The 26,450-nt window shown below is 40.1% G+C and overlaps 16 protein-coding genes across 16 annotated transcripts; 6 read left to right on the forward strand and 10 right to left on the reverse strand.

Moving 5' to 3' along the window:
* Nucleotides 1-1,002: 1,002 nt before the first annotated feature.
* Nucleotides 1,003-2,010, forward strand: RLP7 (Rlp7p; the record flags this gene model as incomplete). The annotated part of the gene is made up of 1 exon (XM_037287218.1): nt 1,003-2,010. The coding sequence occupies one exon, from the start codon at nt 1,003-1,005 to the stop codon at nt 2,008-2,010; it is 1,008 nt and encodes a 335-aa protein (XP_037143113.1).
* Nucleotides 2,011-2,392: 382 nt separating this feature from the next.
* LEU2 (3-isopropylmalate dehydrogenase) lies at nt 2,393-3,490 on the forward strand (the record flags this gene model as incomplete). The annotated part of the gene is made up of 1 exon (XM_037287219.1): nt 2,393-3,490. The coding sequence occupies one exon, from the start codon at nt 2,393-2,395 to the stop codon at nt 3,488-3,490; it is 1,098 nt and encodes a 365-aa protein (XP_037143114.1).
* Nucleotides 3,491-3,659: 169 nt separating this feature from the next.
* Nucleotides 3,660-5,162, reverse strand: NFS1 (cysteine desulfurase; the record flags this gene model as incomplete). Its single annotated transcript, XM_037287220.1, has 1 exon — nt 3,660-5,162. The coding sequence occupies one exon, from the start codon at nt 5,160-5,162 to the stop codon at nt 3,660-3,662; it is 1,503 nt and encodes a 500-aa protein (XP_037143115.1).
* Nucleotides 5,163-5,577: 415 nt separating this feature from the next.
* On the forward strand, nt 5,578-6,435 carry PET8 (Pet8p; the record flags this gene model as incomplete). Its single annotated transcript, XM_037287221.1, has 1 exon — nt 5,578-6,435. One exon carries the CDS (start codon nt 5,578-5,580, stop codon nt 6,433-6,435), a length of 858 nt encoding a protein of 285 aa, XP_037143116.1.
* A 39-nt stretch (nt 6,436-6,474) lies between these two features.
* DCC1 (Dcc1p) lies at nt 6,475-7,611 on the reverse strand (the record flags this gene model as incomplete). Its single annotated transcript, XM_037287222.1, has 1 exon — nt 6,475-7,611. One exon carries the CDS (start codon nt 7,609-7,611, stop codon nt 6,475-6,477), a length of 1,137 nt encoding a protein of 378 aa, XP_037143117.1.
* A 248-nt stretch (nt 7,612-7,859) lies between these two features.
* On the forward strand, nt 7,860-12,602 carry BUD3 (Bud3p; the record flags this gene model as incomplete). The annotated part of the gene is made up of 1 exon (XM_037287223.1): nt 7,860-12,602. One exon carries the CDS (start codon nt 7,860-7,862, stop codon nt 12,600-12,602), a length of 4,743 nt encoding a protein of 1,580 aa, XP_037143118.1.
* Nucleotides 12,603-12,662: 60 nt separating this feature from the next.
* HG535_0B04330 (uncharacterized protein) lies at nt 12,663-13,144 on the reverse strand (the record flags this gene model as incomplete). Its single annotated transcript, XM_037287224.1, has 2 exons — nt 12,663-12,973; nt 13,054-13,144. The coding sequence occupies 2 exons, from the start codon at nt 13,142-13,144 to the stop codon at nt 12,663-12,665; spliced, it is 402 nt and encodes a 133-aa protein (XP_037143119.1).
* Nucleotides 13,145-13,410: 266 nt separating this feature from the next.
* HG535_0B04340 (RNA-binding protein) lies at nt 13,411-15,065 on the reverse strand (the record flags this gene model as incomplete). Its single annotated transcript, XM_037287225.1, has 2 exons — nt 13,411-14,670; nt 15,036-15,065. The coding sequence occupies 2 exons, from the start codon at nt 15,063-15,065 to the stop codon at nt 13,411-13,413; spliced, it is 1,290 nt and encodes a 429-aa protein (XP_037143120.1).
* A 167-nt stretch (nt 15,066-15,232) lies between these two features.
* On the reverse strand, nt 15,233-16,003 carry SGF29 (Sgf29p; the record flags this gene model as incomplete). Its single annotated transcript, XM_037287226.1, has 1 exon — nt 15,233-16,003. The coding sequence occupies one exon, from the start codon at nt 16,001-16,003 to the stop codon at nt 15,233-15,235; it is 771 nt and encodes a 256-aa protein (XP_037143121.1).
* Nucleotides 16,004-16,365: 362 nt separating this feature from the next.
* Nucleotides 16,366-17,490, forward strand: MRP7 (mitochondrial 54S ribosomal protein bL27m; the record flags this gene model as incomplete). Its single annotated transcript, XM_037287227.1, has 1 exon — nt 16,366-17,490. The coding sequence occupies one exon, from the start codon at nt 16,366-16,368 to the stop codon at nt 17,488-17,490; it is 1,125 nt and encodes a 374-aa protein (XP_037143122.1).
* Nucleotides 17,491-17,638: 148 nt separating this feature from the next.
* ILV6 (acetolactate synthase regulatory subunit) lies at nt 17,639-18,541 on the reverse strand (the record flags this gene model as incomplete). The annotated part of the gene is made up of 1 exon (XM_037287228.1): nt 17,639-18,541. The coding sequence occupies one exon, from the start codon at nt 18,539-18,541 to the stop codon at nt 17,639-17,641; it is 903 nt and encodes a 300-aa protein (XP_037143123.1).
* Nucleotides 18,542-19,047: 506 nt separating this feature from the next.
* On the reverse strand, nt 19,048-20,286 carry IDP3 (isocitrate dehydrogenase (NADP(+)) IDP3; the record flags this gene model as incomplete). Its single annotated transcript, XM_037287229.1, has 1 exon — nt 19,048-20,286. One exon carries the CDS (start codon nt 20,284-20,286, stop codon nt 19,048-19,050), a length of 1,239 nt encoding a protein of 412 aa, XP_037143124.1.
* Nucleotides 20,287-20,958: 672 nt separating this feature from the next.
* On the reverse strand, nt 20,959-21,687 carry PYP1 (putative phosphoric monoester hydrolase; the record flags this gene model as incomplete). The annotated part of the gene is made up of 1 exon (XM_037287230.1): nt 20,959-21,687. The coding sequence occupies one exon, from the start codon at nt 21,685-21,687 to the stop codon at nt 20,959-20,961; it is 729 nt and encodes a 242-aa protein (XP_037143125.1).
* A 267-nt stretch (nt 21,688-21,954) lies between these two features.
* Nucleotides 21,955-23,385, forward strand: HG535_0B04400 (uncharacterized protein; the record flags this gene model as incomplete). Its single annotated transcript, XM_037287231.1, has 1 exon — nt 21,955-23,385. The coding sequence occupies one exon, from the start codon at nt 21,955-21,957 to the stop codon at nt 23,383-23,385; it is 1,431 nt and encodes a 476-aa protein (XP_037143126.1).
* Nucleotides 23,386-23,491: 106 nt separating this feature from the next.
* Nucleotides 23,492-24,193, reverse strand: SSP120 (nucleobindin SSP120; the record flags this gene model as incomplete). The annotated part of the gene is made up of 1 exon (XM_037287232.1): nt 23,492-24,193. The coding sequence occupies one exon, from the start codon at nt 24,191-24,193 to the stop codon at nt 23,492-23,494; it is 702 nt and encodes a 233-aa protein (XP_037143127.1).
* A 135-nt stretch (nt 24,194-24,328) lies between these two features.
* On the reverse strand, nt 24,329-26,287 carry SPO1 (putative carboxylic ester hydrolase; the record flags this gene model as incomplete). Its single annotated transcript, XM_037287233.1, has 2 exons — nt 24,329-26,113; nt 26,174-26,287. 2 exons carry the CDS (start codon nt 26,285-26,287, stop codon nt 24,329-24,331), a joined length of 1,899 nt encoding a protein of 632 aa, XP_037143128.1.
* Between the last annotated feature and the right edge of the window lie 163 nt (nt 26,288-26,450).

A 26,450-nucleotide genomic window follows, 5' to 3' on the forward strand; every position in this document is an offset into this window, starting at 1 on the left:
AATGTCCCTCCTTGCGTGGCACAGCCTGGATATAATCGTTGCTACAGTGAGACAGAACGAGGTGCACAGTTGAGCGACAAAAACAGGAAATTCAATCGTTTCTTGTTTTTCTTCTATTTCCCAAATGGATGCGTAGAGAGGTGGATTGGTGAGGGCATTTTTAGACTTTTGAAGAGCATATTCCCTGGGAACATGTCCTTTCCGTTTCTGATGGGGCACACGATAGTGTGCCCATACGATGGATGCCATAGTTCCATCCAATCTAGAGGACCATTTGATCTTGCGCCCATTTGATTAGGCCTGCTTAATCAAATTTGGTGGACATGGGTGCTGCAGCGTTCTAGTTAGTTGCCGATGGTTGCCAAAAGGACCGCACGCGCTTTCGGCCGGTATACTACTGGACAGCGTGGACCAGTTTCGTCAGCGTTGTTGCATTTTGTCGTGTATTTTGTCATCGCACCCAACACCAGCGCTTTTGCCACTTGCAGATGCTAATGGCGATGCGATAGGGCCATGCTGCATACTATGGTGACGGCGTCCGTTTCTAGTTTCATTTAATGCGGGAGAGAATGGAGGAATGGAGTAGTGGAGAAGCACGAGGTTCCGGGTCCTGAGATATGGGGGGGGAAGCGAAGTTAATCGGAGCACAGATCTAAGATGGGGTGTGTGGTCGGGACATACGGGACATAGAGAGCGTTTGTCCGGACAAATGAACACTATCGCACTTGTCATGGCTGGGCATCTCTTGCCCAGTGGGTAGGAGCAGAGGCTGTGGACATGCCTCTGTGGAGTGCGAACACAACAGGACACCACGCGATCGGCCTGAGTCCGCGGACTCAGGCCGATCACGTGCGCGCTTCGAGATCGGGGACTGGGTTTTGCGACGGGAGATAATTGTGTACGAGGGGTCGGCAAGAAAATTTTTTTTACCTGGGTGGTTGAATCTGGATATCACGTCTACCCATGCGATGAGATGAGATGGATGATGGAGAAAAAAACTAGATGAGCTTCACTCGTAAGCCTAGTAGTGAACAGCCCGGTCGAAAACCAGGTCATCGCAGCACAATGTCATCTTCCAATGAGCCACAGGTCTTGAATTCGAATCCAGAAGTCCTTCTGCGCAAGAGGAGAAATGCTGATAGAACAAGAAATGATAGACAGGCAGAAATACAAAAGAGAAGAGAAACAAGAAGTAAACAGAGAAAACTGAACAAAAAACGGTTCTTGAGAGCCGAATCTATCGTCGCCAAAACCCTAGCTACAGACAGAGAAAACGAGAGAATCAAAAGAATATCCAAGCTAGAAGCGCAAAAATCAAAGAGTCAATTAGACCATCTACCATCTGACAAAAATTTCTTGTTGAAGATAACCGAGAGAGGGGATTACGCGGAAGATGATCACGATGAGGATGACGATGGTCTGATCAAAGAAAAGTCAGTTTATAATGGCGAGCCAACACTTCTATTTGTCATGAGGGTCAAAACGAACGGCGCCACGTCCATTCCTCACAGAGCTTTCAAGATATTGACTCTTCTAAGATTGGTTGAGTTGAACACCGGTATTTTCATCAAATTGACAGGGAAGGTTTACCCGTTGCTCAAATTCATTGCACCTTATATTGTTATCGGTAAACCATCGTTATCGTCGATTCGTGCATTAATTCAAAAGAGAAGCAGAATCAGCTACCAAAAGAGCGAAGATGAGGAACCTGTCGAAATGCCACTAAATGATAACAATATCATCGAAGAAAAGCTGGGTGAGCTTGGCATTATTTGCCAGGAAGATATTGTTCACGAGATTTCCGTTTTGGGTGACTCCTTCAAGAAGTGCAGTAATTTCCTATTACCATTCAAATTGAACAGAGAAATTTCAGGTTTCAGTGCAATAAATAAGGTCAGAAGAATTAAACAAAGAGAAAATGCCAAGAGAACTCAGAAGTATATGACAAACTCATCGACAGCGCCTATCATTGAAGTTGATATAAATTCTTTGATCGCGAAACTAAACTGAAAGAAACGACGCATTATTTATAGCTTTTTTCTATTTCTTTCGACTTTTGTATACTATTTCATTTGCGATTATCTATATGACTAAACAAGCAATGTGATTGTTCAATAACTTACAGTTATGGTGGTTCAATTAGTCGGTTTCGAGATCACCTCGCGTGTGGCGGGGTAATGACCTCGAGCGGGCCGGTAACGGCCTTTTCATTTTTTGCAGGCAGCGGCTGCCACTTTTTTCATATAGGATCACTATTTCTACACATCCACTATATATGTAAGGCAGCAGCACCAAGATATCCTATTTTTCATTGTACTTCTTCCAATTATTCTTCAAACTGAGTATACTATAATATAAATTGTTTCATTACAGAAATTATATTCAAAGAATAATGGCTTCGGTTACAAAGAAAATTGTTGTTTTACCAGGTGACCATGTCGGTCAAGAAATTGTATTAGAAGCGATTAAAGTTTTGAAAGCCATCAGTGAAGCTCACCCAAATATCAAGTTCGATTTTGAGAACCATTTGATTGGTGGTGCTGCTATCGATGCTACTGGAGTTCCATTGCCAGACGAAGCTTTAGAAGCTTCAAAGAAAGCCGATGCAGTTTTATTGGGTGCCGTTGGTGGTCCAAAGTGGGGTACAGGTTCAGTTAGACCAGAACAGGGTCTATTGAAAATTCGTAAAGAATTGCAACTCTATGCTAATTTGAGACCATGCAATTTTGCCTCCGATTCCTTATTGGAACTTTCTCCGTTAAAGGAAAAGTATGCCAAGGGTACAGACTTCGTTGTGGTAAGAGAGCTCGTCGGTGGTATCTACTTTGGTGAAAGAAAGGAAGACAATGGTGACGGTGTTGCTTGGGATAGCGAACAATACTCTGTTCCGGAAGTTCAGAGAATTACAAGAATGGCAGCATTTTTGGCTTTACAACAAAATCCACCATTGCCAATTTGGTCCTTAGATAAGGCAAACGTTTTAGCTTCGTCAAGATTGTGGAGAAAAACTGTTGAAGAGACAATTAAAAATGAATTCCCAACATTATCTGTAAATCATCAATTGATTGATTCTGCTGCGATGATTCTGATCAAAAACCCAACACAATTGAATGGTATAATAATAACTAACAACATGTTCGGTGATATAATTTCCGATGAAGCATCTGTTATTCCTGGTTCTCTTGGCTTATTACCATCTGCTTCCCTAGCGTCGTTGCCTGACAAGAATACCGCATTTGGTCTATACGAGCCTTGTCATGGTTCAGCACCAGATTTGCCAAAGGGTAAAGTTAATCCAATTGCTACAATTCTTTCGGCTGCAATGATGTTGAGACTTTCTTTAAATATGGCCGAGGAAGCTGCTGCTGTTGAAGCCGCTGTTAAGAAGGTTTTAGATTCTGGTATTAGAACTGGCGATTTAGGTGGTTCGAATTCGACTTCCGAAGTGGGTGACGCTGTTGCTAAGGCTGTTAAGGAAATTTTGAAATGAAGATAAGATTCGAAACCTTTTTCATAGCCTTCTTACTAGCTTAATGAATATATATATTTACGATGATAAAACTATTAAACTAAACTGTACAGCATAAGAAAATAGTAGAGTTGCGGGCTCCCTTTCATCAGATAATGAGACTAACAAAACACACAATAATTGCGACCAATCAATGTCCTGACCATTCAATGGAATTTAAATCTATACCTTCTTGAACCATTTCCCAAAGTGGGGAAAGCTCTCTCAAAAACTTGACTCTTTCACTAATAGCTTTGATAACGTAATCAACTTCTTGCTCAGTGGAAAACCTACCAATGCCAAATCTGATAGAAGAGTGTGCCATTGCATCATCTTTGCCTAATGCATGCAACACGTACGATGGTTCCAAAGATGCTGAAGTACAGGCAGATCCTGATGATAAAGCAATATCTCTCAATGCCATCAATAAAGATTCACCCTCCACATATGCAAAAGAAACATTGATACACCCAGGATAACGATGATCTGGTGAACCATTTAATGAAGTATGATCGATAGATAATAAGCCATCAACAAGCTTCTTCGATAGTCTTGAAACATGAGCAATGTCACTAGAATATTCTTGATTGATTAATCTAGCTGCTTCACCAAATCCGGTAACTAATGCTGGCGCCAAAGTCCCTGATCTAAGACCTCTTTCTTGTCCACCACCGGAAATGATTGGTTCTAGTCTCACTCTTGGTCTTCTTCTCACGAAAAGTGCACCAATTCCTTTTGGTCCATAAATTTTGTGGGATGATATAGATAGTAGATCTATATTCATTTCGTTTACATCGATTGGAATCTTACCGTAGGCTTGTGCTGCGTCAGTGTGGAAATGTACTTTTTTTTCCCTACATAATGCACCAATCTCCTTCAGTGGTTGCATTACACCGATCTCATTGTTCACAGCCATAATTGAGACCAGACACGTGTCAGGTCTGATACTTTCTTCTAATTCTTTCATGCTGATAAGGCCTTGACTGTCAACATTTAAAAATGTAACCTCGAAGCCCTCATTAATCATGGCTCTTGCTGCTTCGAGGACACACTTATGTTCCGTTCTCGTAGTTATAATATGCTTCTTTGTTTTCTTGTAGAATCTCGAAACACCTTTAAGAACAGTATTATTTGACTCTGTGGCACCAGAGGTGAATATAATCTCCTTCGAATTGGCATTTATTACTTTAGCGATGTGATCCCTTGCATTTTCAATCTCTTTATTGGTTTCCCAACCATAGGCGTGTGTATTTGAATGTGGATTACCATAAAGCCCTGTATAGAATTTTAGCATAGTATCCAACACTCTAGGATCTGTTGGTGTCGTCGCTTGCATGTCCAGATAGATAGGTCTAGTACCAAACCCTGTGTTTTCTTGATAGGCATGCTGTAGAGCACTAGTTCCAGAACTGGCAGCATCTGGTGAGGTGAAGCTAGCAGCGGCCCTTGTCTTTGCTTGCTCCCGGGCCGCTCTTTGAATATCAGTATGAGTTTCCAAAGAAACGTCATCTGAAAGCTTCACAGCAGCCGCTGCTGCAGATGAATAAGATCTCGCCAGTTGTGATGCTAGAATCGTAACAGCCGAAGACCGAGTTCTCAATGAGCATACTCTCGATAAACGAGAGAGGAGTTCAACCGATGTAGACCTCGTCATTTTTTCTGATTCTTCACTTCTCACTCAACAGGTTTCTGTCTCCTACAGAAGAACTAACGAACAATGAATCTAACAGGATACTTAACGTCCCAAAAAGTAATACAATAGCTTAAAGACACAGGAATGCAATTTCAAGCATCAACTTGATCATTTTTTATGAGTGTTTTTGAAAAGGGTGTATTCGTTTTCTTTTACTCATCACAACTTTAGAAGGCCAGATAGGCAGACTAAGTCGCGCCCAAAGCAGAACCAAAGAGCGGGTAACATGTTGCAAAGGAATAAAGGTTGAGCAGCGGCACTAGGCTTGTAGCACCAGTAGAGTCGTTAAAGAACCAAAACTGCAGTTGAATCATTTAAAAACCAGAACTACAACGATTGTCAATTGACTGTAGCTGACGCAGGGAACGGCATAGCCATGGATTCCGATGGATTTTTGGTTTCGCTATTGAGCGGCGCAGCTGCTGGTACGTCTACGGATCTTGTTTTCTTTCCCATTGATACATTAAAGACAAGATTGCAGGCCAAGGGAGGGTTTTTTGCCAACGGGGGGTATCATGGAGTATATAGAGGACTAGGAAGTGCGGTGGTCGCTTCAGCTCCGGGTGCTTCCTTGTTTTTTGTCAGTTACGATTTTATGAAACAGGAATTGAAGCCTTACTTCAGAAGATATTTACCCAATGCTTCCGAGCAATTCATTGAAACTTCTGTACAGATGTGTGCTTCAACAATAGGCGAAATATCTGCATGCATGGTTCGCGTGCCATCCGAAGTGGTCAAGCAACGAACACAGACGCATAAGACAAATTCTTCATGGCAAACGTTAAAGAATCTACTGAAGAATGAAAATGGTGAAGGTATTCGTAGAAATCTTTATCGTGGTTGGTCCACAACAATTTTAAGAGAAATTCCTTTTACTTGTATTCAATTTCCAATCTATGAATTCTTAAAAAAAAAATGGGCTCAAGCTACTGGAGTTACTAGAGTAGCACCCTGGCAAGGCGCAATATGTGGTTCCTTCGCAGGTGCTGTTGCAGCCGCAGTAACCACCCCCTTAGATGTCCTTAAGACCAGATTAATGCTCAACCATCGCTCGGTCCCCATTTTGAAACTAGCCAAAACGATCTATATCGAGGAGGGTGCTAAAGTTTACTTTAGCGGAATTGGGCCAAGAACTATGTGGATTAGTGCTGGAGGGGCAATCTTTTTAGGTGTTTACGAGACTGTTCACTCCTTACTAACCTATAAATCCGACCTTAATGATAGACTTTTGTAAATATTACTAGAATGTTCTCTTATAAAAACATGAAAGCGATCATCTGCTGCTAACAATATACCGTTTTCCAACTCTTTTCTTCCGAGCATACTTCATAACAAAAATATCAGGTTTCAAACCCTTTGTGTTGAGTTCATCTACAAAAGGTATAATATTCTCCAAGTCCCATTGCGATTGTAATCTGAACAACATTTTGAATCTTTCTTTTATATCGGTGGGCAGTGTATCCTTTGATACATATTGTATGTTTCTTGCAATAGGCTGGAAATACCATCCTCCCAGCATCTTCATCTCAATATTAAAGGGACTAAAGGGCGGGAAGGTTGATTTCCATTTGACTAAAAACTCTTCCATGGGAAGACTTGGCTTTGTTGCGTATTTTCTGAGAGCTCGGATACCATACCAACGTGATATCTCCTGTCGATCCAATTTCCAATTTTCTTTATCTTCCTTCTCCCCTTTATCAAGTTTTGTCCCATACTTGCGAAGTACCGTTTCAATTACTTTCTTAGTATAAGGATTACTTCCTTCACTCATATCCTTGTTTACAGCTTCAAAAGTGTCCTTTATCGTTAGCGAGTCCAGGTCAAGTGATTCTGCCATTACACTCATTAGGGTAACGTGAAGAGCATTGGAAAGAAATTCCGCTGAAAGGAGACAGGGGAAACCGTTAACTATGCATCCACCTAGCAGGTTCCATCTCGTGAAACTTTCCAATTCTGAGGCCGGTGAGTTATCAAGAACATCATCGAGTGTTTTGAATTTCAGTTTGGCTGGCTCAGTAGGAAAACCAACATCTCCATTATATATCGGTAGGTGATCTATGTTAAGCAGCCCCTTTGCAGGCCTCGTTTCGTATTCAGAGGTTGTCCTAGAAAAGGCCAGCAGATCGTTAATTGGTTGCGGCATACCGAATAGAGATTTCTCATCCAACGTTTGCTGTCCCGTAGCCACAAACTCACGCAGCAACATTACTGTATTTGAATGATGTTTCTCTTTGATAAGCCACGTCTTATTTTTGGAGCACAACACCACATCAGACTTTTCGTTATTCACGGCTTTAAATTTTATCTCAGACTGCGAAGTGTTTTCCAGAGTTTCAAGAAGATCTGGTGCTAATTGAACTAATTTGTAGGAGCTGTCATGTATCAATTTTGAATATAGATTAGCTGACATCCTACACAGAGGTGCCCATTGGTTTTTTTTCAATTATATTTTACGCGTCAATCAAGCTCGAAGTTGTAGCCTTGCCAGTATTTTTCCCCAAATCACTTTATCCCAGAAAGTTCAAGAAGTAAACAAAGGTTTATGAAAAGGATGTAGAATTGAACTTGAAAAAACAATAAATAATAATATTTTTTCATGACCAATTTGTGATATTAAATCGTATCCAGACATTTTGATTCGGAATAGCAATTGAGAAAATGCTAGAGAGGCGTGAGAACTCATTAGAAATGACTGCTGCTGATCTCTCATCCGCATACCTGCATGAAGTGAGACATGAGATGGGTCATGCTGATCCAGATGCAGCAACTGATATAATACTTTTCGGGAATCTTTTGGAGCATGAAGTCGAAAGAAGGCAGTGGGTCAAAGATAGAACGCCCAAGGAATGGATCCAACAAGTATTTAGGGATTCTGCGGTTTTCCATGGCATCGATGAGCTTATATGGGGCGAATTTCTGGTTTGCATTTATAAAGATCCAATTACAAATATGATCAGTGCACTTTTTATTGATAAATTAGGTGTTACACATTTCAACCCGGTAGATATCACCAACAAATCTCAGTTTTATCCTGCCATTGAAAATCTGACTGACAATGATAAAGATTCCAATGTAAAAAAATCTATTGCTGTTTCACTGTTGCGAAAATATGCACAACTCTCGTCGAAAGATGTATCAAGACTACAACCAGATGGTCTCCGATTTAACTACGATCCAACACATGCTGGTGATCTAGCAAGTAGATGCAAACTTGTGGAGTCATGTGCTCCGGAAACTATGGGTACAAGGATACTATCGCAAGGCAGTCTACAGCGGCGTTGTAACAAATCGATCCTTTTAGATGTAATATATGAGCGCAAAGAGAGTTTGACTGAGATAAATAACAAACTGGTTTTCCATCTAGGAGAACAGCTTGAGCAACTCTTTAACCCTTTGACAGAATATTCACCGGAGCAGACAGAATACACGTACAAACCACCAGATTACGATCCTATGAGCCATAGGACTAGCAGTAAAGTCGTCTCCATAATTGATGAACTCTTGCAGTTACAAACGAACTTCACTTTCTCCTTGGTTGAGTTCCTTCAGGGATTTCTTATAAGTTTGAGAATCAAAGTATTGAATGAACAGATCAAAGATTTGTCCACCGTTAAACTAAACCGCTTATTTCCTCCAACCATTGATGAAGTAACAAGAATAAATTGCATATTTCTGGATTCTTTGAAGGCAGCAACGCCATTTGGAGCCCTGGAGATTTTGAAGGCCTGCAGCGCCACGATACCGTACTTCTATAAGGCTTACACAAGACATGAAGCTGCGACTAAAAATTTTGTTAAAAACTTTAAACTTTTCCTGAAAAGTTTCGAATATTGCATTCCACGAGATAATGGCTATTCCAATATGAAGATTGAGAGTATAATCAATGGTCCTCAAGAGAAACTCGTCAAACTTAAATTAATTATAGACCGATTATACAGGACGGAGGAGTGGCCCCCAAATGAACAAGAGGAAGCGAAAAGCAACTTTGATAATATTGCCTTGGCAATAGATTCATTTGGGAAGATGAAGTCTCCATTGAGCTCATACAACACTAGAGTATTCACGCCATCCGGAAAGATATTGACAGAACTTGCCAAAGGCTGGCCCGAAGAGTTACAGTATAAATGGCTTAAGCGTAGAGTCGTAGGTGTGTTTGATGTTGTTGGGAATGACGAAAATAAGGAACGTCAAGTTCTAGTTATTTTTAGTGACTATATTGTCTTTCTCGAAGTGGTAAATGGCAGCCAGTATTATTCTGGTACCAATAACAATAAGCCTAAAATTGCTGACATATTAATGAATTCCCTTATCAATGAAGTTCCTCTGCCCACAAGAATTCCAAAATTAAAAGTGCACAACTACTGCTACATCGACGATATCATTGTCACAGAGCTGGAAAACCAGTCCCTCAGATTCGATGCTTACCGTGGCGTTAATTCATTTTCAGTTACATGCAGGCTATCCACAAAATCGGCATCTGCTTCTACAGTAGCAGGCTTGGTTACCAAGGCTAAAATACTAGAAAAAGAGACAGCATTTCATCTATTCAAAGCCAACTTAGAAGAAAATGAAATTTATTCAACAGCACACGAGCTAGAAGCATACAAAAATGAAACATTGAAATCCAAATTCGGCCTCTTCTTAAACATGAATCCTTCAAGGCAGGTGCTCGCGGGAAGCCGTTCCCATGTTGCCATTTTTGCTAGCTTCATCAGTGACATGGATGCGAGCGACGTTCAGCTGACTATATTGACAAGCGATGGAAGGGAAAATGCAAGTGTTGTGTCGCCAGAGGACATGATTCTCCGGATTTTCGAAGTGTTGAAACATGAAGTACCAATCTGCTACTCCTCGTTATATTCCCCACTGTTACCGGCTCTGCTGAAGATAAATGAGCAAATAGTTCACAAAGTTCTATACAGCGCTGATCCCTCTGATAAATTCACAAACAACACAGAAGGTGACGCTTTGACATTCACGCAAGACCATGAGAAAAAAAAATCATTTGGAACTATCACGACTTTTAGAAGTTACACTAGTGACTACAAAGATGTAGAGAGCAATCAGTCTCGCGTATCAAGATCAGGAACTGCCAAAAATGAAACTTTGGGTGTTGAAAAGTCTCATAAAATAGAAGTGAAAGCTCCTAAAGCCATCAATTCTAAGAACAAAGGGAGAATCAACTCTAAGAAAAGGAAGAGTATTATTGATGTCTTCAAAGGACTGTTTGAAATCAAAAGATCCGGGAAGAAGGAGGCGGATATTGCAGGCACTGTAAAGATTAGCAAACCAATTGTGAAAAGAGGGACGAATGAGAGATTACCGAAAAAGAAAGCTGCCTCGCAAGAGGTAAAAGATCCCTTAAAACAACGTGAACATAAGACAGGAGGCGATAGAATTACATCAGTGATAAAACACAAAGAGTTTGCATCAAATGAAGGCATAGATATAGCTTCTCAAAATACAAGCAAAAATGAACCTAATGAACATATACGAAATAATATACTCAAAGAACAAAAATCCTTCGAATCTATTTCAAGGGATCCAGCAGAAAAAAGCTCAAAGGACCGAAGTATCGCCACAGCACAAGATGAAGATTCTACTGCACAGGGACCTTCTGGAGTAGCTCAAGCTACTTCTTTAAGAGAATCTGTCCACTCAATATTATCACAAACCCTCAAACTTCCAGAAACTCCTGAATCCCGTAAGGTTGGAGATTGTGCGGCTCCAAATGGAGTACAAATACACTCTGCCGGTCAAAATGGATTTTATAGAGGTCAATCACGACAAAGTCAGCTGTTCAACGACGATCTTTACGGAGAGCTTGCAGTTGAAGCAGCTAAAGAGAAATCCTCCGACAGCAGTGCTGAAACCGTATCGGGTCATAACACGAAAGAAGTTGACGCTCAGAAAAACCATCCTGATACTACTGCTCCAATCCAAATTATCGAAAGTCCAACAATCAAACAAATTACTCCTTCTGAACAAATAGGATCAGAAAAAAGAATATCCACGGTGGAAAACTTTGAAGTTAACATTTCGCAATATGATGGAAAGGAAACAACCGAAAAAAACCGTATCTTTCCCATCATCCCTACGTTAGACCCTCCAAAACTTGGTTTCGAAAGATCTACTTCCTTTGTTGAGTTATTCAGGGGAATGAGATTGATATTAGATGAAAATGATGCGCAATATAATTGGAAACGTCTGTCCAGCGAGAGTTCCTTGAATGAAAAGCAAGCGTTCATCGCTCCAATTCAAAATGCTCATATCTTCAAAACTTTAGCTCAAGATCCTGATAGAAGGTTGGGTCCGCCGCAAGAGGGCAATCAGATCGAAATGGTCAAAATCCCGTCTTCGCCAACGGGCAAGTTGTCAACTGAGGATTCTTCCGGTATTCCGGATCTTGCAAACGATACTAGTGCTCGAAAACTGAACAACTCTAATCAGAGTGTGGTGTTGCAAAACATTCCCGGTTTACCTTTAGATGACAGCGAGTCAAAATTAAATACACAACCCAAACCGTCTTTCTTAGCTGCACCCAATTTCAAGGTACTGAGAACATCTCCGACTAGGATAGTTAATAAGCTCACAAAGTTGCACGAGGTAAACCGTGATAGTCTGAATTATGATATCTCCTTACCCTTAGACCTAGACATGGTCTCAAACAAACGCTGGGTTGAACTGGAGCTTCCATCACAAGAGGATTTACAAGGCGATAAGTTCTATACGCCAGCCGAACAACACAATAGTGAATTTCCAAAAGAGGCTTTAGAAATTGATGATCACTCGACTGCCTCAGAGTTTGCAAAAGAAGCTAACGAGACCTCACAGGAAACTTCGATAGAGGATTCTTCTAAACTAATTGATGCTGAGGATTTGCTTGAAGATATGGAATTCAGCTCTTTTCATATGACCTTCGATGCATCTGTTTCTAAAGACGATATTTCAAACTATACTTCATCGCCAGTACAGCATGACAATAATGTGAACCCACAATGCCCGACGACGAGGCACGTACGTCAGGAGCCAGTACTATATAGACTTCCCAAAGATATTTTCTCAACCTCAAGAACCATTTCTCAGTTGAATGATGGGGGTATCGGAGAAAGAATTGGACATGGAAGAAACCCCTCCCTGGATGACGATCCTATATGGGTCTCACCCAGCAAGATTGATTTTTATAATTTGAGCAAAGACTCTGAAGAATCTACCATGGCTAACAGGAAAGCAGCTGCGCTTCTGGAGTATCCTTACGATAATAAGACATACGAACATCATAATGAGGATACAAATTCTTTAAGAGAACTTTCTTATGCATACCTGGCAAGTTTTGTTGGCTCAGATCAAGAGAGCGAAAGGTTCGACGATAAGCCCGTCCGTTTGCATTTTTGCGACTAATATAGAGTCATAGGAAATAAATATTAATAAACGAGAATTTATGCGTAGTCTGTACTTGTTTCAATTGAACATAACAGCTCTAGGATCCGTCGGAGTGCCATCTGCCGCGATTCCATGCTGATGAAATTTTCTCTCAATATAAAGCAATCTAGCTTTGTCAAAATTCAAATGGTCCTCCCTCATAATTTTACTAATTTCGGCTTTAGCGAGTTCGTCTAAACCTGATCTCGAATCCTCTTCATTTTGAGAAATTATGTCAAAATTATGTGAGCTCAATCCCGATTCTAAATCGTCAACAAAGGAGTCATTAAGATTGATAGAGTAACCAAAACTTCTTTTCATTCTAAAGTACCACTCTCTTATTTTATAAACTAGACAGGAATAGGCATTGGAATAGAGAATTGTTAGTAATAAAGATACAGTCTGGTTTCTGAGCATCAACTTTTCATACCAATTTTTTGCTTGTTGTAGTACACAACAGCGACAAGACAGCATATCAGAAATAAAAATGCTGTTAGTTTAGATAGTGGAAGACTGCTCATCTTGATTAATATTCCGACCCTCAGTTAGCTTGTTTTATGACTACCATAAAATATTCAGAACATCCTTTACTTTTACGTTAAGGTTAATAAAGCTAGGAGCGAAATTGAAAGCCGCTTAGTATTACGTTACTTTTTTTTAACGGATATATACATATATAGAAACAAGCAATAGCAGTAATTCTACGATACTATTACCATATTTAATTTTTTGTTTGCCTTACACCAAGAGTAATTACTTTGAACATGGCTCACTGTTGCGGAGTACACTAATTGCGTTTGGCGTAAGATATGTCAAGATCGCATCCCCCATAGTTATAATTGTTCAATCTCTCAATACACACATCCGCATCTTCGATGTTGGCATACTCAACGACAGCAATGCCCGTAGGAGAACCGTCTGCATTAAGCGTTAACTCTGCATTGATGACTTTACCAATTGTTTCGAAAAGGTCATATAAATCACTTGTGGCTGTAGAGAATGGCAGGTTAGCACAGTAGATAAGACTACTTCTTTCACCACTTCCAGTGACACCTTTCGTGAATTCAGAACCAGATGGTGGTGCGGTTGATGTAGTGAACTCGACAGCTGCTGGCTCGGTTTCTACAGGAGCCTCTGAAGATTCAAAAGGCTCTTTTCTTTCATTTCCAGCAATGTTACGGCCTTGTCTAACATCTAGTGGTCTTCCCTCAAGTTCATAGCCGTTGTATCTTTGAATAGCCTCTTCCATTTCTTCTAATGTTCCGTATATGACAGTCCCAAAACCTCTAGAATAACCATTTCGATCCATTTCAACGTCTGCACGGATCACTCTTCCACACTCTTTGAACATGTCTTTCAAAGCTTGCCAATTGATGGAATATGGGAGATTAGCGACGAAAACTTCAAAGGTAGCCTGCGGTTGCTGATGCTGATCCGGATACGGTTGTCTAGCTGCGCGCCCGCTTCGTTGTCTAACCGGAAGTCTTTCACGCGAACTTTCAGGTGGTGGATTGTCCTGTCTGACAAAAACTTGACGGTCCATGAAATACGAAGCATCAAACTTACGAATCGCTTCATCGACATCTTCTGAGTTGGTGTATTCAACCGTACCCATGCCTCTGTGGTGACCTCTGGAGGTGATAATATCCGCGCGAACAACTTCACCTATTTCTGAAAAATGGTCCTTCAAATCCTCTGGAGTACAGTCATAAGTCAAATTTCCAACGAAAATACTATTGCCATAGTTCCTATTAACTTTTTCGTCGTACGTACTATCGAGTTCTCTCGCCAAAACTGGTCCATAGTCACCTCTAGCCGCTCTAAAACGTCCCCTTCTTCCATCATCACGGAAACCACCACGACCGCGACCACGTCCACGTCCAGAAGTGAAATCACCTCTACCGAAGTCTGACCGTCTTCCTTCATATCTTCCACCATATCCACCCCTTGAACGGGAATAGCCGTACTCTCTTTGGTTTCCACCATATGATCGCTCATCACTTACATGACGATGAACGGGTGATCTCGACCTGCTGCGTTGATCATCCTGTAAGAAGTTAAAGAAAAAACATCGTATTAGTAAATCAAGTAACCAAAATAGACAAATGAAATGAAAAAATAAGGAGACATTATCGAATATATCACAACCACAAGAACTGAAAACCACATTCACCTGCTCTCTAATACCTAAATAGATTCGTCACGATCTTCATTGCTCAAGCCTTTCATTCAAATATAGTGCACCACATTATTTCTCAACAACACAGATTTTGAAATACAATAATGCCACCAAAACGGAGAGCACACTGCAATTGAGCTCCATTTCTTCATTGTCCTCCAATAATTTTTCAATCTTTTCAAAATTCCACAACAGGTGCAAAAACCTCAATGTGGAAATGTCAGCACACTTACATATCCCCCACTCCTATCCAATTCAGACATTGCACTTATAACCTATTCAAACCAATGACCGTAAAGATTCTTATGATATTCTTATTCTGCTCCCAATTCCCATTTTTCACTAACTAACGATAAATTTTTGCTTGATGGCTCACCTAGCCGAACTGCAAGAAACGTCCAAGGATATATCATGTTGGACGACAATACAATCAACGTTTAGCTGGCGTTGAAGAAATTGATGGGTATGGAAGCACCAGACGTCTCGTTACTTCAGTTTCCTTGTCTACTTCTTCCTCACCATCGAATCTCAGTTTGCATATGCCATCTCTTTTGGTTCCAATCACCATTGCGGGGTAGAAAGTCGTTGTTTCAGGATATCTGGCCAAGACCTTCGTCCCTGGTGGATAGTTAGGTACCTGTGGTTTTGTGAGATGTGCTGGCGGAATAAATATGAGATCTTTCCAATTGCATTTGAAAAGCTTCCCTGTATTGCCCAGCTCATCTGGTTCTGGATCTCTGACTTCGAACTTCATACCGTCCGGCGACACCCTAACGACTTCGCATTGAAACCACTCGCCTTCCCCGCCCTTTCGTGGCTTGTATGCAACTTCAGAGCCTACTCGAATTGGCCCCGATGGATTGTACTGGCTTACCCAGTAGCATTTTCCATAATCGCCTTCACCATTATCTGATCGACTTGAATCGGCTTCCTCAAGAACCTGTATTTCTGCAAGTTCCTTGTTAGATACGTGTTCTATAACTGCTTGCAAATTTGATCTTACTGCATCTAGTAACCTTTGAGCTCTCTTAACGTTTTCGAGATGTTCTTCAAAATGAGTTAAATGGGATTGCACTTGTTCCTCAGGTAAATTAGCGAAATTTATTCGTTTCGAATTCACATCATCATCGAATGCTAAAACTTCATTGGCGTTGTATATATCCTGGAGGGATGATATCACAATGTCCCATTGGCCATCCATCTTCTTCGATGTTTACCAGAGTCGTCAAACAAGAGCAGAGCTGAAGACAACACGTAGCCAATAAGAGAACGATAGAACAATTGATCTGAGTTGCTCTGTAGAAGTACTCAAACGTTCTTAAACGATCGTGAAACCCCTGTATATCAATACTGTCTACGAAGGGTCTTCACAATTCTTATTTAGAGAGGAATTAGATATTACGTGTAGAGCGACATTTACTTAAAAGTGTTTTTTTTCACCATTTAATACATCTAGGATAAGATTCCTGACAAAACTGTTGTAGAAGACATACGAAAGCTGTCGCATTACGAGCTCATTGAATCTATCATTTGTGTCTGAAAGCTAGGTTCGCCACTGAGGTAATGTCAATATCTACGTTGAGTGCTCTGAGCAGCTGCATTGGATCCGCTAGGAGAAATGCTTGTTTGATTTTAACTCAGGTGCGTACCGCTACCAAGAGAGCTGCTGGCTCTAGAACCTCTATGAAGGACTCTGCCGGGAGACGGCTGGGTCCAAAGAAGTATGAAGGTCAGCAAGTAAAAGTTGGTGAGATCATAATGAGACAGCGTGGTACAAAATTTTTTCCCGGTGAAAATGTTGGAATTGGTAAAGATCATACTATATACGCAAAGGAACCTGGGGTGGTACGCTATTACTTAGATCCATTCCACCCCAAACGTAAATTCATTGGAGTATCCTTAAGTCGTGAACTGAGGTTGCCACTACCTCATTTTGAACCAAGAGTCAGGAGATTCGGTCGTCAAGTGATAAAAGCAGCTTCGAGGGCTAAGCAGGAAGACCTAGTATTACCAAGGAAAAAAAATATGGTCAGAGATGACATCATCGCTCAGTTGGATACTCGTGAGACCAGGAGAAAAGAACTTGCAAAAGAATATATCACAATTCTACGTGACAATTTGAAGATTGACATCAAAAGCGATGAAATCGCCACGTCTTACTTAATACGTCTAAGGTCTTGTGTAAAGAATGGCATGACTTTGGAAGAATCCCAATTCAATGCAAAGTATTATTTAGAGTACGAAGCCAGATTGCAAAGTAAAAGAGAAAAATGGGAGGAACAAAAATCAGAAGATTACCTGAATCAAATCAAGGAAACCATCCAATTACTGAACAAAAGCATCTCCTTTGACAATAAATTGAATTTAATAAGATACATCTCTGACGAGGAGAAGAAGAGTATGAAAGATCAATTCATTGAAGAACTTAATGAGCGGGCATCGGTGATACAAACTAAGAAGCAGAAAAATGACACAAGAAAGCTTTTCTCTACTGCAAGTGACTTCTTGAGCTTTTCAGAGGAGGTTAGGTTACGCAGAAAATACTTGAAGCCAATACAGCCTGAAAACCAATTTACCGTTGCCGAGAAACCAACAAAATCAGGGTTCGTTTTGAGACGCTTCAACTATGAGAAGAGTAGAGTTGAAATTATTCCAAGGAGAAAAGAAGCCTTTTTAAATAAGCTTTAAACATCTACTGTATATTTGGACTTGTATATAAATTGCGACATTCATAATGACAAACATAAAGTCGTTTCTGTTGATCTGTTATTGAAAGTGATGAATTACATCATAAAGATTAAATAGTAAACAACTTAGAGTTAAGTCTTGCTGTGAATCAACCTGGAGGAAGCTGGCTAACGTCAACAATTTCGTTGACCTTCTCAATATCTTCCTCAGTTTCTGCACCATTTTGGATTGGGATTCTTGGTAAGGCCATCATACCACTTCTAGCACATTCGAGAACACCGAATGGCTCAATCAATTTCATGAATGCGCTAATACGTGAAGGCTTGGCCGATAGTTCAACGATACAACTCGAATCACTGATATCAACCACTTTGCCGCCAAAGTTCCTAGCTAAGTTAGAAATATCATTCAAATGTTCATGTTTCAATCTTAAGACTTCACTCATTGGTAGATTAGTAGGATGGAATTGTTTCTCTCTGATTTCGGATACCAACTCACCGGAGTTTGAAACATCAACTGTACTCTTATGATGATGCAACAACAAATCTTCAAAGTATTCAGCACCAAGGAGGGACACACGCGTGAGTAGCAGTTCTCTTTTTATAATTTCAGAGTTAGAATAGTCCAAAACCGCATAAACTGGGACCAAATCTTCAATTTGTCTTCTAGCCTGCTCAATAACGCCATCCTGACCTTGCAAAACCATTGTCATTCTGCTTAAATCCTTAACTTCAGTGTTACAAACAACCAGAGAATCAATATTGAAGCCTCTGGCAGCCAAAGTCCCAGTCACTCTTGATAGAACACCAGGTTCATTTTGAACCAAACAGTTTAACACATGCTGTTTTTTGGGTTGCCGAGATGGTGCTGGAGTTTCGTACAATATCGAAGAAACCGCACTGTTAGCGCTCCATGATGGTGTTTCTAACGTTGGCAATGGTGGCCTAATCGTGTTTTTGTGAAGCTGCTTATAGGCAAGAGCAGAAGTGGAAGAAGAGCCATGACGCACTAGGCATCTCTTCAGATCTCTGCGACAAACCGAACCGATCATATTCGATGTCTATTTTTCACGCAACTTTGAAGTCTGATATAACCGTCCTCAACTGACACTGTTGAACTTTTTTGTAATTCATTCATTATCAATTTTGATTTTTCGTTTCGATGAAAAAAAAAATCAAAAAAAAAAATCAGTGAGTCAGAAGCACAAGCTACTGTTATCTCACTACAATTCGTGAAAGAACGATTGATTTATCAACTTAACCACCCTTGGGTAAGATAAACTTTTTAAAACTAAACTACTATACGGTCTTGAAACTTCACACTCCTCAGTACTTTAGTGCGATTTAAAATTCCTAATCCCTAATTAAGAGGTATACGACACTCTATTTATGCTGCTCCAATTGCCTGTAACTACTAATACATAAGGAATTGGACATCAAAATTGTGCTAAAGTTAAAGCGCTAAGAGAGGGTCTTTCAACCATCAAGAATATCATTGGATGAGATCTTTTCGTAACTAGTTCAAAACAAAGGCGTTGCCTAAAGTTTTGATTGCTTTTCAACGAAACGCAGCTGCATACTGCTTTAGAAGTCTGACCTCAACTGATTCGATGAATTGCTCTGTAGTGACGTATGAAGATCTATCGGTTTTTCCGAGAATCAGTGCCAAATCCTTTGTCATAATTGCATCTTCTTGGACAGTATCGATCGTTGCTCTTTCCAATAGTTCACCAAATTTCACTACGTCTGGGGTATTGTCCAGTTTACCTCTCTGAATAATACCTCTTGACCAGGCGAAGATTGAAGCAATGGAATTTGTAGAAGTTTCCTTGCCTTGCTGATGTTGTCTAAAATGCCTTGTGACCGTACCATGGGCAGCCTCACTTTCAAAGGTTTTACCATCAGGAGTAACCAATACCGACGTCATTAAACCCAAAGATCCAAACCCTTGTGCTACAATATCCGATTCGACGTCACCATCGTAGTTCTTCATGGCGATGATGTACCCCCCTTTTGATTTTAGCATCTGGGCAACCATATCGTCGATTAAGCGATGCTCATACCAGATGCCGGCTTTTTCAAACTTGTCTTTATACTTCGCAGCATACATACCCTCGAAAACGTCTTTGAACTTACCATCATACTTCTTCAAAATTGTGTTTTTGGTGGTTGAGTACAATGGTAGTTTGCGCTCCAAAGCTAGTTCGAAAGACGCCTTTGCAAACCCCTCAATGGATTCCGTCGTATTATACATTGCCAAAGCAACCCCTCCCTTTTCCGGATAATCGAAAACCTTAAGATCCACATCATGTGAACCGTCCTTCGATTTGTAAACCAGTCTCAATTCTCCCTCTCCCGGAATAACGATATCAGTTGCCTTGTATTGATCACCGAACGCATGTCTACCGATGATTATTGGTTTTTCCCATTGAGGAACAAGTCTGGGAATCCTGGGAATTACGATAGGTTCACGGAAGACTGTACCTCCAAGAATATTTCTGATGGTGCCGTTTGGGGATTTCCACATTTTTTTCAAATGAAATTCCTCCACACGGGCTTCATCGGGAGTGATAGTCGCACATTTGACTGCAACACCGTACTTTAAAGTTGCCTCTGCAGATTCAACGGTAACCTTGTCATCAGTATCATCCCGATTTGTCACTGAAAGATCGAAGTATTTCAAATCAGCGTTCAAGAATGGAAAGATTAATTTCTCTTTAATTAACTGCCATATAATCCTTGTTTGCTCATCTCCATCCATTTCCACAATGGGATTTAAGACTTGAACTTTTTTCATTTTTGTTGCTGCTATCTGAGATTGAGAACCCTTCACTAAGAAATTGGGATATCGATGTGGGGTAATCACTGTACGATAATCCAAGACAAAATTGAGTAGAAGATATTAAGCTACATCACTTCTACCTGTGTACACACCCTATATATATATACACATATATATACATATACATTCATATAAAGCGATCAATGCTAACTAACGTCCCCACAAATAGCCCTTAATCACAACCTGTATGACCATACCCAAATGGTGTCTGTAAGGACTGTCATCATCCGTTGTGAATTTGGGCTAATATGCATGACAAAGTCTCGTTGAAATTGCTGAAATGTTCGGGACGTTCGGAGTTTTTTTATTTAGTGACAAAAACAATCGGACCCGGTACCGGTTGCTGGCATTGCCCCGGGAATTCATGGATGTGTCGGGTAACACCAGCCTTATTCCGTTTCGTTAGTCATGTTTCGAAAAGTTTCGGATTGGGTGTTTCAGACGGGGTTGTTTCACATCACGCCCGCAGTTTCAGATGTGAAACTTGTTGAACCTTTTTTTTCGAACTACTCTATCTGGAACATCTGAATTACATTACGTATAAGTCGTACAGAGAATAGGCCAAAACTATTTGTTTAAATATTTGGTTAACTATTTGGTTAACTATTTGGCTAACTATTTGGTTAACTATTTGTTATCCATCAATTCCTTAACAGTTTTTTCACCAGCTAAGACTTGCTTCATAGATCTAAGGATATCCTTGAAGGAGTCGAATTCGTGGTATGGCACGTTTTGTTTGTCACAATATTTAATCAGGTCCTTGCCTTTCTTGGCAAATAAAAGATCACACTCCTTTGCAGCACTCAGATCGGAAACACCGTCCCCGCAGTAGAAGTAACAAGGTCTTTCTTCGCCTTCCTTCAAAGAAGCTTCGTATTTGGCCTTGTATGCATCGATTGATTTAGATTTGTCGTGACCGAACGAGGAATCGTCTCTGTAGACAATGCTCCACTTATCATCCTTGTCAATCTTGACTTCATTGGAGATGATATCTATCTTATGAATTGAGTCTTTGCCGACTAAGGAGGTTAAGAGATGCTTAATGATTGGCGTCATACCACTTGAGACAACGACAACTGGTACATCATTTTCCTGAGCCCACTCAAAAGTCGTCTTGAATCCCGGATCTAAATCGATGTGTTTTTCCAAAATCTCAATACATTCAGGAAGTGGTTTTGGAATGGATTCCAACATATCCCAAAAGGCACTTCTGAAAGTCTTCGAGCCATCTAGGACACCCTCAAAAATTTTCAGTCTTTTCTCTTTACCAAACCCGTAATTGTCTGTTAAATAATCATTGGAGTCTTGGACTGTAACAGTTCCGTCGAAATCTGTGAAGATTACAGCTTTAACCATCTCTGTCGCTTTGCAATTATAGTTTGCTGTATTTTGTCATAACATTCGTCTGAATTTCTTTGTTATTAGGCTTTTTATAAATGTGAGGTGATGCTAGTTAGCAGCAATTGCGGGCAATTAGGGTAATAGCATAACGTCATACCATACACTAAAAAATAAAAGATAAAAAAACATGTCCAGGGAAGTTTGAAAGGCAATGGAGCGATTTATGGTTCAATTAAGCAGTCCTCGCGTCATAATATAAGAGCTCTGGCATATCAATTTCTAATGAATCTAGTTGTTTTTTCAGGCGGAACCGCAACTAATAACCTGACTCCCTGTTTCTCCGAATTATCAATAGCAAAAGGTTGCGAGCTATCATTTATTCTCCCGATTTCTGATAATGGTGGGTCTACTAGTGAGATCCTAAGAGTTCTAGGAGGTCCCGCGATTGGTGATATAAGATCCCGAGTAGTACGACTGGTAACCGATGACCAGGTGGAGGAGCTTTTAAGCTACAGGCTACCAAATGATAAAAGTAGAGCCAAACAAGAATGGGACGAAATTTTAGAAGGAAATCATCCCATCTGGGATAAGACACCCATGGAGGTGAAAGAAATCTGTAGAGCTTTCTTCATCCATGTCCAATCCGAGCTGTTGAAGAGAAAAAGAACTTCAAATCCGTTCAGGTTTGAAAAAGCTTCCATTGGGAATTTCTTCCTCACTGGGGCGCGACTTTTCTTAGGATCGTTGGATGCATCTGTCGAATTGATGATGAGAATCGGTAGATGTGATCCTAATGTTCACGTTATCCCTTGTATCAATAGTAATCATACTCATCATATATCGGCTTTGTTAAGCAATGGCGATATTATAGCGGGGCAGTCACAGATCTCTCACCCTTCAAAGCCTATTGCTGCAGCTAAAGCAAGGAGTGGCTCAATACCTATTCTCTCCGGAAAATCTGGTGCTATTCATCTGGATATACCTGAAGAGCGCAGCTCTTATTCTTTCGAGGCATCTGAGGATGTATACGGAAAACAAGAGGGGGAAGAAGAAGAAGAAGAGGAAGAAAGAGAGGAAGAGGAAGACGCTGAGGAGGAAGAGGAATACGCGAATCCTATTTATATATTACCGGAGTTGAAAAACTCTCAATTACATTTTGATAAATTGGATGTTGAGGAAGTATTGCCGGCTCCAATTGAGCGATTGTTCTATATAAATCCATACGGAGAAGAAGTCAAACCGTCAGGTAATTCAAGGGCAATCGCGAAGCTGAAGAAATCAAATATGGTGATATATTCCATTGGTTCATTATTCACAAGTTTGTTGCCTATAGCAATTTTAGGGAATATTGCAGAGGCTATATCAAGTTCAAAAAATATTCACAAAGTTTTACTTATTAATAATAAATATGATAGAGAAACTTCGTGGCTAAATGGGTTAGGATACGTTCAGGTTTTTATAGAATCAATGACTAGAGCAAACCGGAAGTATAAAGAAGCAAGAGAGGGAATCCCTGGATCAAGCGCGCATGAAAAAATGTGCTGGAAGAAGTTCGTCACCGATATTGTCTATTTGACTGGCAGTGAAGTAAAGATAAACAAGATTGATTTTTTGAAAAAAGGTATCAAATGCCATGAGATCAACTCCGATAAAATAAATAATGAAAACCTCATGGAGATTTTGAAAAAAATACACATAACGGGAAGTTCATGATGGAATGAAGAAGCATTATATATACATATATATATATTAGATCAATGCAATATTAATTATACTTAAATTAATATTTTTTCAATGGTTTGACTTTAAGAGTCGTCTATTATAGACCGTTTCTGTATTTCATTGGAATTTTTTTTGGTGCTATTCTTGACTCCAATTCATCGTCCGTAATAACCGTTGCTCTTGAAACATCCCTTTGCACATCTTCTTCGTGCTCAATCTCGTGTTCATGATGTAGCAGCTCATGTTCAACATCCTCCCTATGGACAACTTTCACATCTGGGTCACTTTCTTGGTGATATTTGTTCCAATGATGTATTTCATACTCGCTCTCGAAACCTGCATGATGTCCCACGCCAACGCCTAGATCAGGAAAACTTCCGCCTCTTTTAACAAAATCTAAATATTCTTGCTTCATAATTTTGCCGTCTTCATCAACTTCCATTATGTCCATGATCAATTTGACAGCCTTTTCTGCGATCTCCTTGTCTACCAACTCTGACTCATCATGCTGACCCATTCCGTCTCCCTTTCCCACAACTTCGTTCCTATTTAGGCCATAGAGGGATAGGATATCATCTCTATCTAAGAAACCTCTGTTCTTGGTATCATGTAATGAAAAAAACAGATCTGGTGTGAATTTTTTCAACTGATGCTCATGTTCCATATGCCATTGCTCCCATGTTAATCCTTCTGGGAGCTTTTCGACTTCAACGTTAATGTGTTCATCAATCTGCGGCGTGGCAGCAGCATAACTGACATATGCGAGATATGATATTGATATGAGCTGGAGAATTTTCATAATGATCTGCGCTTACCTATGTGATATATGATTCTCTGGACAGGTTACGAATACTTATTACTTACTTTTGATATTTTCATATATAGAAAACGACGACTTTACATGTGATGTAGGCATGAAACTGGTGAAAAATGTCTAGCGACAAAAATCTCGGTAGCATTTGGAACAAAAGATTGGTAACTCCGAATTAGGCAGCTCATCAAATAATCTTTTAAGTACTAAACACCCGAGGCAGTTTTTGTAGTAATCGTTGTTGTCAGTGCTAAATATATCTCTTCCATTTTGAAGCATACCTGAGATTTCCGATTCATTGTACGTAATTTTGAAAGTTGAAGTATTTGAAGAGTAGCTGTGCTTCGAATTTACTTGATATATGATAATTGGGATGTCTTTCTCATAACATCCAAGTGCTATGGGATTCTGCAGACTTATATCTTCTTCAGGCGCTAGGTATTTTCTGCCGATTTGCATTTGGTGCAAGACATTTCTGAGTTTGATCCCTGTGGCATAGTTATGTGAATCAGAGCTGGAATCTATAACAAATATTAGGTCCAGTTTTCTTTCTGGTATCGTTAAGGGTCTCAATGGTATATTTTCTCCATCTTCACCGCCATCAACCAGATAGAGAAAATCATCAACGGTTACTGCATTCTTTTTTCCTGGAAATTTGAAGAATGGATTCGGATGAACCACTGCGTAATCTGTTTTCAATTGCTCGAGAACTGAAGATCTTAATTGTTCATCGGTCTTGATTCTTATATTTTTCAAGCCAAATACGCTTAATATAGACCTGATCGCCTTGATAGTCTCCTTGGATGACTTTGCAGTGAGTTCCCAAATGTAAATTAAAACATTGTTGAAGATGGATGAGGAAGTTGCAGCAATAAACCCAATGTCATCAAAACCGTTGAAGCATTTTGAAGCTACCCCTTTTTCGAATTTAGACCCTAGAAAGGGCATTTTAACAAAAAGTCTAACTATTGATTCCCATGATCCAAATTCAAATGGAGTAAATTCAAAGATAATGTTCTTGAGAGATTTGTTTTTACAATTGGCAACGAATATTGGTACTGGAGCTCTGTAATTCAGAAAATTAGGTGAATGTTTCATTAGTTCGGAGAATGACGTGGTATTAATTTGAAGCATCCCATTCTGTTTAAGTCGCTTTATAAATGCTTTCCCCAAATAATCGGTAAAAGAGACACGGAAGCCCCTGAATCTCTTTGGTCTGACATCTAAATGAAGGCTGATATAGAAGTTCAATATTCGCTGTAAATTGGTAAGCGAGCTAGGCGGCAATTCCTCTTTAGCATTGGGGACGCTATCTATATCAGTGGGAAAAAGTAACTCTCTTAGCCTTGTGAAGGGATTGTAATCCCTTTTACAAACTCCTGTTATGTCAGTTTTATCATGGTTACGGGTGTTCATGAAAAAGTCTAGATTTCTCTGCATAAGGGCGTCAATTTCGGTGAAGTCTCTTGCACTTAATCGTCTCAATTCGTCAAGTGATTGCTCATCCATCTCAGAGATTAGGTCTTTTTGCTTGAAATCAAGGTCTGGGATCCCTTGAAGAAGAGGATCATTGAGATCCCAACTATCCAGAATTTGATCCACATCAAAGTCGTGAATTACCAGATCCATCAATACCCAACTCCCACCAGAAAGACCCGAAATATAACTTAGGCAATCAAATAAACCATATTTTTTCATTTCTTTGATGAAACCACTACTGGTAAGCATAGATCTATAGCCACCACCCGATATTGCAAGGCCCATTATTGGAGGTCTTTCCTCTATTTTTCGAATAACAGCATCGCCACATTGCACCATCTCGAGTCCGTCCAAAAACCTCCTTAAGGATGAGCTGATATAAGGCATTTTGTTTTCGATATAGTTGGACTCATCCAAGCAAATATTGTTCTTGGAATACAGTTAGTATATCGTGAAAATGATTGAAGATTGGATGATATTCTAACTTACATTGGCTTCCCTAACCAAATTACTTTTAGGGCAGTCAACCTCGTAAGGATATTGCCTCAAGGCAGAGGTGCAGATTAGCTGTGCAAATATAAAGCTGACAATGGCAATAGGCATGAAGGTCAACAACTTTTGGTTTAGGCTTTTTTTTATCAACATGATTTCATGTTCCCAAAGGCTTTAGCCGCTGAATCACCACTAGCTTTTCTTGAAATCTGAGTCCGTGTAGTTGCGCGTAATAAGAGATGCGACAGTTTTAAATAAGGATTATTTGTAAATT

Source organism: Zygotorulaspora mrakii, chromosome 2 (genome assembly GCF_013402915.1).
Source record: "Zygotorulaspora mrakii chromosome 2, complete sequence".
Lineage (NCBI taxonomy): Eukaryota > Fungi > Ascomycota > Saccharomycetes > Saccharomycetales > Saccharomycetaceae > Zygotorulaspora > Zygotorulaspora mrakii.